Raw genomic sequence first — 13,319 nt, 5'->3', positions numbered from 1 at the left:
CACTCTGTTAAAGGTTATTTTGTGGATGGTGTTCCTCCTCCTCCCTACCTCCCAATTTAAACTTGGTGCATCCAGGATTCTAAATTTCATAGGAATCCCACACTCATACATATGCAAGCCTTTTGCTGCATATCAATTAAAAATGAAGTGCTGGTGGAAAAATGAAGCTGGGGAATAGAAACTCTGAAGCTTTGACTTCTGATATTCTGTATCTTTGTGTACCTTTTTGGGATCTCCATATAGTCATTTATAATAATGATAATTAGCAGAAGGTCCACTAGAAAATATTATCTATCATACATCATTGCCTGCTTTTATTTATATATATATATGTCCATCCATCCATCCATCCATATAGAATTGTGCATTACTTCGTTTGCTTATTCATATATTCTTTGTGCTTTCTATGCCAGTGATGTTTGTATCTTGTAGCATCACCAACCAAATATAATTGCAGGGCTCTATAAAGATCCACAGGCCCTTGCTCACATACCTTTAGAATTCATGACCAAGTTTAATGTTCTGGGAGATTGTGAAGGACTTGGGAATGTGCCAATTGGCCTCTTATTTCTTTTTTTCTGCAACTGTGGCAAAGGAGGCAGTGGGCAAGCTTGCTAAAACAACAATAGAGTGCTGGCACTGCCTTTAATCAAGGATGCTATGTTACCTTTCAAAAAGTCCCTTGTTGCCTCTCCCACTCTGAGACCATTCCAGGCCTTATCTTCCATTCCTGCATTAGTTACAAGTAATTTCTGTTTCATTATAATGCTGGCTAGGGGATTCTGCAAGTTGAAGTCCACACATCTTAAAGTTGCCAAGGTTGAGAAACACCGCCCTAGTGCAAGGGACTAGGACTCACTGTAACCTGCTAGTTTTGCTAAATAAAACAGCCATTTCTTAGGTTTGACATTTCTCATGGATTTATTATTGCCTGTATATGAATGTACCAAATCAGATGTTTTCAGGATTTGATTGGAGCCAACAGACTATAAACTGCAAGGATGAGCCAGTTTGGTCTAGTGGTTAAGGCAACGGGCTAGAAACCAGGAGACTGAGAGTTCTGGTCCCGCCTTAGGCATGAAAGCTGGCTGGGTGACCTTGGGCCAGTCACTCTCTCTCAGCCCAACTCACCTCACAGGGTTGCTGTTGTGGGGAAAATAGGAGGAGGAAGTTGTATTAGGTACGTTTGCCACGTTAAGTTATTTATAAAAAATAATAAAGGTGGGATAGAAAATAAAAAATAAATAAAATAAATGATCATGAAATCTAATACATCTGGGTAGAATTTCTTAAATCGGGGAAGAAAAACAGCACTCTCTCCTCGCAACATGTAAAGGTGGTATTTATTTTTTAATTGTAAACACAATACTAAAAGCCAAATGCCAAATGCCAAAGTAAGCATGTTTTAGAAATACCCTGGAAATAATTGTATTAATGAGTCCATCAAAGACCCAGCTGCCTCCCTGGAACTGTGAATACATCACTGCTTCTCAAGAACCACACACCAGTTTCCTTGGTCATAATAACTTTCTTGCACCTTTACGCAATCTAGCTGTTTACACAGCCGTTCCAGTTCGCCTTCACAGAAGACATGGTAATAGCGGTGAAAAACAGGGCTGGGTTCCTGAACGTTTGCAGAGCCATCCAGAGCCTGACAAAGCTTGGCAGGTCTTGTCTTTTTCTTTCTTCCATCTTTCAGATGCCAAGGGACCAACACATCTTGGGAGTCAAAGGAAGTTCTGTTCGTATGAACTGGCAGGCTGGCAGGAGGCACCTGGTTTAGATGGCTGCTCTTCCCCTTAGGCTGATTACAGTCCTTGCTGGGCTGTGCTAAACCTTGGCATTCACTGTTGCCTGTTTTGTTCAGCGCGTCACTGACATCTTTGCCAAGCCTTTTATCACTAGCCTTCTTCCCTTTCAGATACTTCGACTTCTGTTCCCGGTATTCCTGTTCCATTGCCCAAACATAAACAAGTGCCTTTCCACCTGCTCTCAGCAGCCGAGTCAGTTCGCAGAGCACAGCCAGCCTCCTCTCCTAGTGGGGGGGCGGGGGGGGGAGGAACAGAGCCAGTCATCCTGAAGGTAAAGTGTAACAAGCTAAAAATTGTACTCAAAACAAATACAAAACCCAACGTGCCCTGGAAACTCAGAGAATTAGGAACAGCTATACTACTCTTTAGTCTGTTTGTTTCTATTGTTTAAAATATACTTTCTTTCATTCATTCATTCATTCATTCATTTCTTTATCATATTTTTATTACCGCCCATCTCCCCCACTCGGGGGACCCTGGGCGGTTCACAATAAAGCAATTTAAAATTCAATAAAATCAGAATTTATATATATGTACTGTATATTTGCAGTATATAATTAATATATCAATTAAAATGATGTTTAAAATTCAGCAAACAATAAAAAACAAACAGAACAAGAAACAGTTACCATAGCATAAGATGTGAGCACTGTATTGAAAGAAGGGTTCTTACTTACTTAACACTTTAATTAGTACATCACAAAATAGATCTCTCATAGTAAAGGGGCTGCTCCATAAGGCTCCTAACTGTACGTTAAACGTTAACAGGGCGTGTAACTGAGTTTCCTTTGAGAACAGGAAAGTGATGGCAGGTCAAGGTAGGCAAAAGAGGTCCTCCAGGTAGCTAAGCTACAACCTATCATCTGCCTGTACACTTAAAAAAAAGTGTTGGTTGTGTTTTAGCGCAACTGAGAAGCACAGCATGCAAGTTCTATGGTCTGTTCACATCCAAAATAAGAAAAGTTAATGCAATATTGGCTAAACCCAACTTATGAAAGCAAAATTGGAGAGCAAGGTCTTGCAAAACTTTCTGAGGAATCTCACATCGCAATAAAACACTTAGTTTGTAATCTGCTTCAGTATACCCATCTTCAGTGAGGTTGAAACATGACCACTGCTCAGTGGTCCAGCACATGCTTTACATGCAAAAAAAAAAATTCAGGTTTAGTAGCAGCATCTTCAGGGAACAAAGATTAAGAAAATATGCCAGAGAACATGAAGAACTACTGCCAGTCAGAATAGGCAGAGTTGGAAAATTTGTGTTGTGGGCTGCATGGGATGCTGAGATGCTTAGAAAAACTTGAGTGATACGGGAATTTCACAAGGTGGGAAGGTGCTCCAGAATTTCTCTTTCATTTCCTTTCTTGCCCCCCAACCCAGGGGGTGGCTATAGATGGAAAATAAGCACGGTAATTCAATTGCGCCAATAATTGTGGTCTAAAAATCAAAGGAGCAATCTGGAAGTTCTCTGGGTGCTGCAAAAATGGGACTGGGGTTCACAGCTAATTCCTGGAATGAAAAAAAAAACACCCTGAAACAGAAGGACAAACTATGTTACAATTTTTCCATTTTAATCAGTTTTAACATACCACTGTTGAAAAATGATGGATGACTGCAATGGATATGCAAGCATCACACGAACCACTCCGTATTGGCACAGTGAGCGCATCACACACAAAAGCCTGAAATCCCTTTTCTCCACAGATGTCTACCAGAGTTTTACTACGATCACAGCCAAACTGTTAAAAAAAAAAAGTGTGAGAAGACTGTACACAAACCAGGAATGAACATAAAAATCCTGCAGCTTTTGCAGAAATAAGCAGTAATCAAAGACTAGTTTTCTAGATCCAATATTGAAATGTTGATTAATTTTTCCCTCTTTAGGGAAGAATCAAAATAATGATCCAAGGGCTGGATTAACAGCATGTGTGCATGCTTCTTCAGTGGAAAGAGCAGTAACAGCTGGCTGCCCAGATGTGAAGGACTGCATATTCAAAATTGCACCTGCATGTATCAAGGCATTTAAGTTTCTCTCTTTTATGCTGTTCTTTTAACACAATCCACCACACTGATTGCCTTGATTTCTAAACCAGTTTCCCCCCCACCCCACCAAGACTTATGGGGTAGTTCAATACTAGCTGTATTTAATAGATGGTGAGCTTACTAACTCTGTCTAAATGGTATCAATAACAAATTGTTGCTTGATCCCCCCAGTAGCATTAAGAAATCAGTTCTCTTTTCTCATCCCTGGCACCAAGACACCCCATCTGGGATCCAATCAACATAACTAAAAGTAGGATTTAGGTTTAAATCCTCCTTCTAATATCATCTGATCTGTAAAGAAGCAACAGGAAACAGATCCCAACCAATCCTCCCCCAGGGAGAAGTAATACTTTCTTCTCATCTCTTCCACCTTTTGCACTCCTGCTATATGTTCTATCAATCTGCCAAATAAAGAAAAAAGGAAGGAAAGCAGAGAGAGCAATCATGGCTGCCTATGCCCCTTATTATTCTCCTTTTCTCCAACTAGACTTAATTCACTTAGGAATGCTGGCAGCAATATTAGCTTTGACCTTATTTATTTGAAATACATTCTACTGCCCCATGTCTCTTCCATAAGACACTCAAAACAGCTCGGAATAAATCAATACACATGCAGGTATTAAGCAGAAGACTACAAAACTACAGTGAATACAAGGCATCGTAGGCTAGGCTGAATGCAAAGACTAGGCTGAGCATGGTTCCGCCCACTGTCTTACATCCAATTTCCACTATAGTGGCCTTAGTACCCCTTTCGTGAAAACGGGACTCTGAAAATGGCTCCTTTTAACTGGAGCCACTCAGCAGCTCTGGCTGCCTACCACCTCCCTTCTAATATTACTTTTTACAAAACTATTTTATAACTGAAAATAAATATAATAATTAGCTACCAGCCAGGCAATAGGAGCCAAGTTCAGATTGAGAATATTTGTCACTGGTAATGTATCTGTACACAACTATCTTCTTTGCTTCAGGCTGACAACCACAAGTTCCTTCAGACTATCCTAGTTAGGTAGGGCAGTATTCAGTCTTACAAGGAATATAAGTTATTGGTCCTAGAACTAGTAAGACCAATTTTGTGCAGTGATTGTAAATACTGAAGAGCTCCTACCCCTAATAAACTTGTTCTTATTCAAGCAGATTATCTAAATTTTGGAAAGAGCTAGCCTCAAGAGGCACAGTCAGTCCATGTATAGAAGATGCTGAGACATCTGCTTTTGGTTGAAATCAGAGGTTTAAAGAAATAATCTATGGGACAAAAAGGGTATTTATATTGTTGCCATTAGACAGATATATAGTTGCATTCCTCCCTGTTTTCCAATCAGTAAGAAGTTCAGAGACAGTCTGAATTGGGTTTATTAATTTATTACCAACTGTAGTGTTTCCTATCACAAGCCTAGTTCAAATAGCATGGAAACACGCAGCAGGAGAGATCACTTCAATTTTCAACTCCAAGAAAAGGAGCACTGCAGCACTCTCATTTGACCTTCAGATCACATCAAACAACCTGAAATGGCTTTGTGGATAGCTTCAGAGGTCCAGCAGGATTGTAGAAGAAACACTTCTACTGTATTAATGCTATCAGTTTGAGCACAGCAGCTGTAAAATGAAGGAGATTTGAAAAGGAAGCACCAGACTGAATCCCAAGTTGCTTCTTCATTAGTGCAGGAAACAAGCAAGGTCACTAATTCTGCCCTACGTTTACAGCCTACAACTCCAGAAGGGTCCTCAGAGACACCTCCTGTAATGCCTCCCGGGCTCCATGTCCTACCAGGTTTTATTATTTTTTAGATTCTTTTTTTTTTAAAGAGACAGAGAGCTAGCATGGTGCAACGCAAACTGTCAGGCTCAAGCATAAACTTTATTTGAAATAATGTTTCTTTTACCTGGGCCCTCAAAAGCTGGAAAGGGAGACTAGGAACTTTACCATTTTGCCTTTTGATAAACGGCTATTTTATGACTAACCACATCCACTAGGGCAACCTTTTGTGAGAGTGCCAATAGCATGCTCTCAAAATCCAGGAACATCCACTGACCCTCCAAAAGTTGTGACTCCTGATTTACAGTCTCCTGCAACATATCACTCTGTTTCTAAGAGTCCCAAACACTTTCTGAATGCTTTCTGAACAGAAAGGCATTGTACAGTATATACCTACTATACACACATACACACACACCTTTCAAGGGTGTTTCAGAGACTGCCAAGGTAAGGTGATCAGGTAAAGCCCCCTTTATGAGTGAAATACTGTTCCATTCATAGATTATATAAAATTATAGTTATTCATAATCATCATGGCAATCCAGGAATCAGTCTGTTTACAGCCAAGATATTGTATTTGCAAGGAGGAAATAAATTACATATAAAAAGCTTATTACAGTAAAAAACCAACAACACAGGGAACCATGCAAATTTGTATCACCAATCGCTTGTTATGAATACAAATGTTGATCTAGAAGAGTAATTTAGTTGATGGATTAGCTGCTGGAAGACAATAAAAACAGGATGCAAAGGCTATAAACTGAGTCTGATTCATGGACTTACATACATCAAATGAAAACAATGTCATGTAAAGTCAAAAGATGGGGCATACTAAAACCAACAAATAGCTTCCTTTGGTAACTATAACAATTTACCCATCCATGTTAACATAAATACAATGTTTTTAACAACAGGTTATTTATTTTAGTGTTTCCAACCAAGACAGATTAAATTCTATTTAGTCAGCTTTAGCTGCCAATTACAAAGTGGGTTATTGACAGAATATAGGCCAGACCTAATTTTCAAAGCAGATTTGTAAGAAAAAGAGATATCCCACACTTTAGTTTTGTTGGATTTGGTTATGTAGTATGTAAAGTGCATGCAATTGCACCTAATGCTATTCATATCATAGATTTTGCATAACTGGGAAATCATTATCACTAATGGTGCCAATTTCATTATTGGGTATAATCATGAAGGCTTTGTTTTTTAATTAAGAACATTTACAGCACCAGCACCCACCATCTGCAGAACAGATCGCTCTCCAAACAAGCAAATTGGTCCATTCTGGTGTTTACAAAGTCTAAACAAAGTATTTTCAATGACTCGGTGAAAAAGATAGTGTTAAAACATTGAAGAAAACAATTTCTAACAAGGAGTCCTGTTAGGTAATTTAGAGCTGGGAGGAAGGGGTGGAATTTGATCCATCACTTGACCATCTCAACAACTAAATAAAGAGACTCAGTACGACTCAAAAGGCAAACTTCGTCCTCTTATGAAGAGACAAAATTCCCTTCACTTCAATCGCTTTCTGCTGTCCCAAGTAAGAACAGTATAAATGGACAGAGAAGCAAGAATTCATTCAAAAAGACAACACTGAAATGACCTTGAAAGGAACAACAATACTGTACTCTGATAAAATGTAATAAGCTACAGCTTAGCTAACCAAGAGGAATAAAGCATATGACAGCCAGAATATGAAGTCCTTATTTGCATCTAAATTATATAAAATAATTGTGAAGTCAGGCTTAGTTGTAACATCCTGTGTAGCAAAGTGAATCCACTGCCCAAAACAAAAAGATTAGATGTTGCAATAAAATAAAAAGACTTTGGAGCATCAATTACTTCAAGTGTGATAAAAAGACAAAGAATGCCCCAGCTCCAGACTAAATTTCCTTTTGGTGTAAATGTGATGGATACTGGATGCATGTACATGGAAACTGGAAAGAGATAATTACTGCAAACTTGCATTTTATCATTCCTCAACCAATGTTGTGATCTCATTCAGATTATCAGAGGTTATTTTAACATTTTTCTAACTAATTAACTTCCTTTCGCTTGCGACATGCTTCTGTGAATCAGAATTTATTCAGAGACAAACTTCAGTCCAGCAACCAATTTGGAATGCCAAGGCTCAACTTTGGCACATGTGCAACAATGCAGATGAATACTGATGAGCCTTTTCCCACAGTGGTACAATCATCAGGCCTGCCAACAAGATGTTCTGCATTTGATATGCTATTTGTATTCATACTCTCTGGATGTATGGGAAAGACAGGGGGGAGAGATGCAATCTTGAGCCATGTGGCAGCCCCATTTGAACTAATGGCAACAGAAAAGCAGCAAGTCCAGAGACTGAAAGAGGGCTTGTACTATGAGAAAACAAATTAAAGAAGATGCAGGCAGTTGGTAAACTAGCCAAGGATAGATAGCGACACCAAGTGTAATGGGGACAGATGAAACCAGCAGTTGCAAAAGCTCACACTGGAACTGATGAAGGAATAGTGGAGGATTTCATTGTGCAAGCAAGGAGCTACAGACCCTGAGCAGGGAAGAAAGAGCAACTCTTGGGCTTGGCACAGCCTGTGAGAGACAGTTCAATCCCTTATCAAGAACAACGATATGGCAAATTGTAGGGAGGGAAAGTTTACATAAATGGGAAAGTGTGACATTGGGTAGCTGCTGCAGGAGTCTGGCTTCTAAAACTAGATCCAAATCATCCTTTTTCCACTGGAAAAGCCAACAAACTACTAAATATATGTCACGGCCCCAAAGGAAAGATACACAGTTGAGGGCTTGATGCTCCATGCTCCTCCAGAAGCTTGTTTCAGAAGTAAAGATAGGACTGGAGGTACACATGAACTAAATTTCATTGGGCAACAGTGTCAATTCCTGTGACATAGACATCTCTATCTCTGCAGGCATTTAGATGATTTTTAAAGTTCCATTGGTTTAGGAAGATTTTATCATGCTGCTTATTGATGAAGTGTTGGAAAATAGTTTACTTTCATGTAACAGTGGAGAATATATGTAGCTCAGGGTTGAACTGTTGGGTTCTTGGCAGTCTCTGAGCTTCTTTTTGCAGATGTTTCACTACCAGGCTAGATAGCATCATCAGTGCATGAGGGAGTGAAGTTTGCTGTTTATATACACCAGTTTAATCTACCCGCCTTTGGTTGGTATAGTGTTTCTTCCTGGATTGCTCTTTGAATGGGGTATTGTTTCTTCCTTGATCATTCCTATCTGGTGCTGGTTCCTGATTATCTGGGAGTTGGCTAAAGGTGCTGATGAGGAAGGATGCGCTTTGGGCTGTTTGCCCCTTTCCTTGATTTTGGCTGCTTCCTTTTCTGAATGGCTTATAGATAAAGTTTATTTCAATGGCTGATTTATCAGAGCACCAAGCCTTTAGGAATTCTATTGCATTTTTGAAGCCCAGCTTATTCTAAAATACCTACATTTTCCCAACTGAAATTGTGTTTCAGCTTGTCAGTGTGTTAGGAAATTCATCATGCCTTCTGACTGCCAATTGATGTTCATGGACCTGTTTACCCTGTATGGTGGTTTTCACACTCCTAGCATTGTATGTTGTGAGTGATGTCCTATTTTCTTTTCTTTGGCAGTTGGGTCTTTGGGTTTGCTTAGGATGGTTTGGATACCTTTTGTTGGTTTATGGGCTACTGTGATGGCAAGGGGCTGCAATAAACAGTTGTTTATAAGAGATTTTTGATGTATGGCAAAACTGTTCGTGTGATGGGTTGGGCTGGGTTGTGATTGGTTGTGTGGACAGATGAATTTCTACAGCTATCCATTGTATTAACCATGTTATATAGAGAGTCTATTTTTGCTTTTTGGAATTTGGGGTTATTGCAGCAGGTTTTTGCTTATCTGAAGAGAGTTCATACACAGCTTCTTGTTTGTGCTGTTGGCTTGTTGCTGTGATAACTGAGTACTTGATGAGTGTGGATTGTTTCTCAATACACTTGGGTTGCAACAACATTAAAATACAATCTTAAGAGGAAAGTGGTTTCTGAATCATTTCTCACATGATGGAAGTGGTATTTACTAAATAGTGGTAAGGAGTTAATTTTCAATCACTTTCTAGCTGCTGAACCTCACCAATAAAGAAATGCATTCAGAATGCATGTCCCTACATGAAAACAACTATTAAAAAGTCATCTGATGAATTTTTTGTTGTTGTTTATTCGTTTAGTCACTTCCGACTCTTCGTGACTTCATGGACCAGCCCACACCAGAGCTTCCTGTCGGTCGTCAACACCCCAAGCTCCACCAGGGACAAATCCGTCACCTCTAGAATATCATCCATCCACCTTGCCCTTGGTCGGCTCCTCTTCCTTTTGCCCTCCACTCTCCCTAGCATCAGCATCTTCTCCAGGGTGTCCTGTCTTCTCATTATGTGGCCAAAGTCTTTCAGTTTTGCCTTTAATATCGTTCCCTCAAGTGAGCAGTCTGGCTTTATTTCCTGGAGGATGGACTGGTTTGGTCTTCTTGCAGTCCAAGGCACTCTCAGAATTTTCCTCCAACACCACAGTTCCAAAGCATCTATCTTCCTTCTCTCAGCCTTCCTTACGGTCCAGCTCTCGCAGCCATATGTTACTACAGGGAACACCATTGCTTTAACTATGCGGACCTTTGTTGTCAGCCTGATGTCTCTGCTCTTAACTATTTTATCGAGATTGGTCATTGCTCTTCTCCCAAGGATTAAGCATCTTCTGATTTCCTGACTGCAGTCAGCATCTGCAGTAATCTTCGCACCTAGAAATACAAAGTCTTTCACTGCTTCTACATTTTCTCCCTCTATTTGCCAGTTATCAATCAAGCTGGTTGCCATCATCTTGGTTTTTTTGAGGTTTAGCTGCAAGCCAGCTTTTGCACTTTCTTCTTTCACCTTCATCATAAGGCTCCTCAGTTCCTCTTCGCTTTCAGCCATCAAAGTGGTATCATCTGCATATCTGAGATTGTTATTGTTTCTTCCAGCAATTTTAACTCCAGCCTTGGATTCCTCAAGCCCAGCATGTCACATGATGTGTTCTGCGTACAAGTTGAACAGGTAGGGTGAGAGTATACAGCCCTGCCGTACTCCTTTCCCAATCTTAAACCAGTCCGTTGTTCCGTGGTCTGTTCTTACTGTTGCTACTTGGTCATTATACAGATTCTTCAGGAGGCAGAAAAGATGACTTGGTATCCCCATACCACTAAGAACTTGCCACAATTTGTTATGGTCCACACAGTCAAAGACTTTAGAATAGTCAATAAAACAGAAATAGATGTTTTTCTGAAACTCCCTGGCTTTTTCCATTATCCAGCGGATATTGGCAATTGGGTCCCAAGTTCCTCTGCCTTTTCTAAACCCAGCTTGTACATCTGGCAATTCTCGCTCCATGAGTTGCTGAAGTCTACCTTGCAGGATCTTGAGCATTACCTTACTGGCATGTGAAATGAGTGCCACTGTTCGATAGTTTGAACATTCTTTAGTGTTCCCCTTTTTTGGTATGGGGATATAAGTTGATTTTTTCCAATCTGATGGCCATTCTTGTGTTTTCCAAATTTGCTGGCATATAGCATGCATTACTTGACAGCATCATCTTGCAAGATTTTGAACAGTTCAGCTGGGATGCTGTCATCTCCTGCTGCCTTGTTATTAGCAATGCTTCTTAAGGCCCATTCAACCTCACTCTTCAGGATGTCTGGCTCTAGCTCACTGACCACACCGTCAAAGCTATCCCCGATATTGTTATCCTTCCTATACAGGTCTTCCGTATATTCTTGCCACCTTTTCTTGATCTCTTCTTCTTCTGTTAGGTCCTTGCCATCTTTGTTTTTGATCATACCCATTTTTGCCTGGAATTTACCTCCAATGTTTCTAATTTTCTGGAAGAGGTCTCTTGTCCTTCCTATTCTATTGTCTTCTTCCACTTCCACGCATTGCTTGTTTAAAAATAATTCCTTATCTCTTCTGGCTAACCTCTGGAATTTTGCATTTAATTGGGCATATCTCCCCCTATCACTGTTGCCTTTTGCTTTCCTTCTTTCTTGGGCTACTTCTAGTGTCTCAGCAGACAGCCATTTTGCCTTCTTGGTTTTCTCTTTCTTTGGGATGTATTTTGTTGCCGCCTCTTGAACAATGTTGCAGACTTCTGTCCATAGTTCTTCTGGGACCCTATCTACTAAGTCCAGTCCCTTAAATCTATTCTTCACCTCCACTGCATATTCCTTAGGAATATTAGTGAGCTCATATCTAGCTGATCTGTGGGTCTTCCCTAATCTCTTGAGTCTGATCCTAAATTGTGCAAGAAGAAGTTCGTGATCTGAACTACAGTCAGCTCCAGGTCTTGTTTTTACCGACTGTATAGATGTCCGCCACCTTTGGCTGCAAAGGATGTAGTCAATCTGGTTTCGGTGTTGTCCATCTGGAGAAGTCCATGTATAAAGCCGTCTCTTAGGTTGGTGGAAGAGAGTGTTTGTTATGCACATTGAGTTGTCTTGGCAAAATTCTATCAGCCTATGTCCTGCTTCATTTTGTTCACCCAGGCCATGCTTACCTGTAATTCTAGGTGTCATTTGACTGCCCACCTTAGCATTCCAGTCTCCCGTGATGAAAATAACATCTCTTTTAGGCGTGTTGTCCAGTAGGTGCTGCAGATCCTCATAGAACTGCTCTACTTCAGCTTCTTCAGCATCTGTGGTTGGAGCGTATATTTGGATCACTGTGATGTTAGATGGCTTGCCCTGAATTCGAATTGAGATCATTCTGTCGTTTTTTGGGTTGTATCCAAGCACTGCTTTAGCCACTTGACTATTAATTATGAAGGCTACTCCATTTCTTCTGTGGTCCTCTTGTCCACAGTAGTAGATCTGGTGGTCATTTGATGTGAAGTGGCCCATTCCAGTCCATTTCAGTTCACTGATGCCCAGAATGTCTATCTTTAATCTTGACATCTCACCAATAACCACATCCAATTTGCCCTGGCTCATAGATCTTACATTCCAGGTTCCAATGGTGTGTTGATCCTTAGAACATCGGATTCGCCGTTCACCACCAGCACCGTCGGCCGCTAGCCGTCCTTTCGGCTTTGAGCTAGCTGCGTCATCACATCTGGGGCTAGTTGAACTCATCCTCTGTTCCTCCCCAGTAGCATTTTGACCATCTTCCGACCTGGGGGTCTCATCTTCCAATGGTGTACCGACGTATCTCTGGTTGTACTGATCCATTTAGTTTTCACGGCAAGAATACTGGGGTGGGTTGCCATTACCTCCCCCAGGGATCGCATTTAGTCTGACCTGTCTGTCATGACCTTCCCGTCTTGGGTGGCCCTTCACGGTTTAGCTCATGGCATCATTGAGGTGCTCAAGCTCCAGCACCACGACAAGGTAACGATCCTTTGCTGAAGCTGATGAATTTTACTTCACAAAAATTATCCTTCACAAATATTAACAAAAAAACCTTTTTCATTAGACTCTATTCAATAAAACAGGCTAGAAAATTTAAAAAAAAACCTCAGCTTCTGTCCCATTTTTAGTCCCCACATCAAATGACTGCATTTCTTTAAATCAGAAAGAAAAGTCAAAACGCTATGGTTTCATCCCAGACTGTGGCCATATTTCAGCAGCAGCCTCATTTATTTCTATTATCAAAATAGCAATTAAGATAGAAAATGCAGAAGAGAATAATTGTTAGGGAGCACGCAACC

At 40.4% G+C, this 13,319-nt stretch overlaps 1 protein-coding gene across 3 annotated transcripts in view; it reads right to left on the bottom strand.

Annotated features, from left to right (window-relative positions):
* Positions 1–1,248: 1,248 nt before the first annotated feature.
* Positions 1,249–13,319, bottom strand: part of ALKBH8 (alkB homolog 8, tRNA methyltransferase) — a 49,849-nt gene continuing 37,778 nt past the window's right edge. For 2 of the 3 annotated variants that reach the window (XM_063305824.1, XM_063305825.1), the window contains exons 9-10: positions 3,401–3,550; positions 1,252–2,035 (exon numbers count right to left, since the gene is read on the bottom strand). In XM_063305824.1, the coding sequence (XP_063161894.1) occupies positions 1,481–2,035; positions 3,401–3,550 (705 nt within the window). In that variant the 3' untranslated portion in view covers positions 1,252–1,480. Of the gene's footprint in view, positions 2,036–3,400; positions 3,551–13,319 lie in introns of all 3 variants that reach the window. The other variant, XM_063305823.1, reaches the window with a different exon arrangement.

The sequence above is a fragment of the Candoia aspera genome, chromosome 5 (genome assembly GCF_035149785.1).
Source record: "Candoia aspera isolate rCanAsp1 chromosome 5, rCanAsp1.hap2, whole genome shotgun sequence".
Classification (NCBI taxonomy): Eukaryota; Metazoa; Chordata; class Lepidosauria; order Squamata; family Boidae; genus Candoia; species Candoia aspera.
Note: the sequence above shows the minus strand (reverse complement) of the source record. Positions and strands in the feature narration are given on the sequence as shown.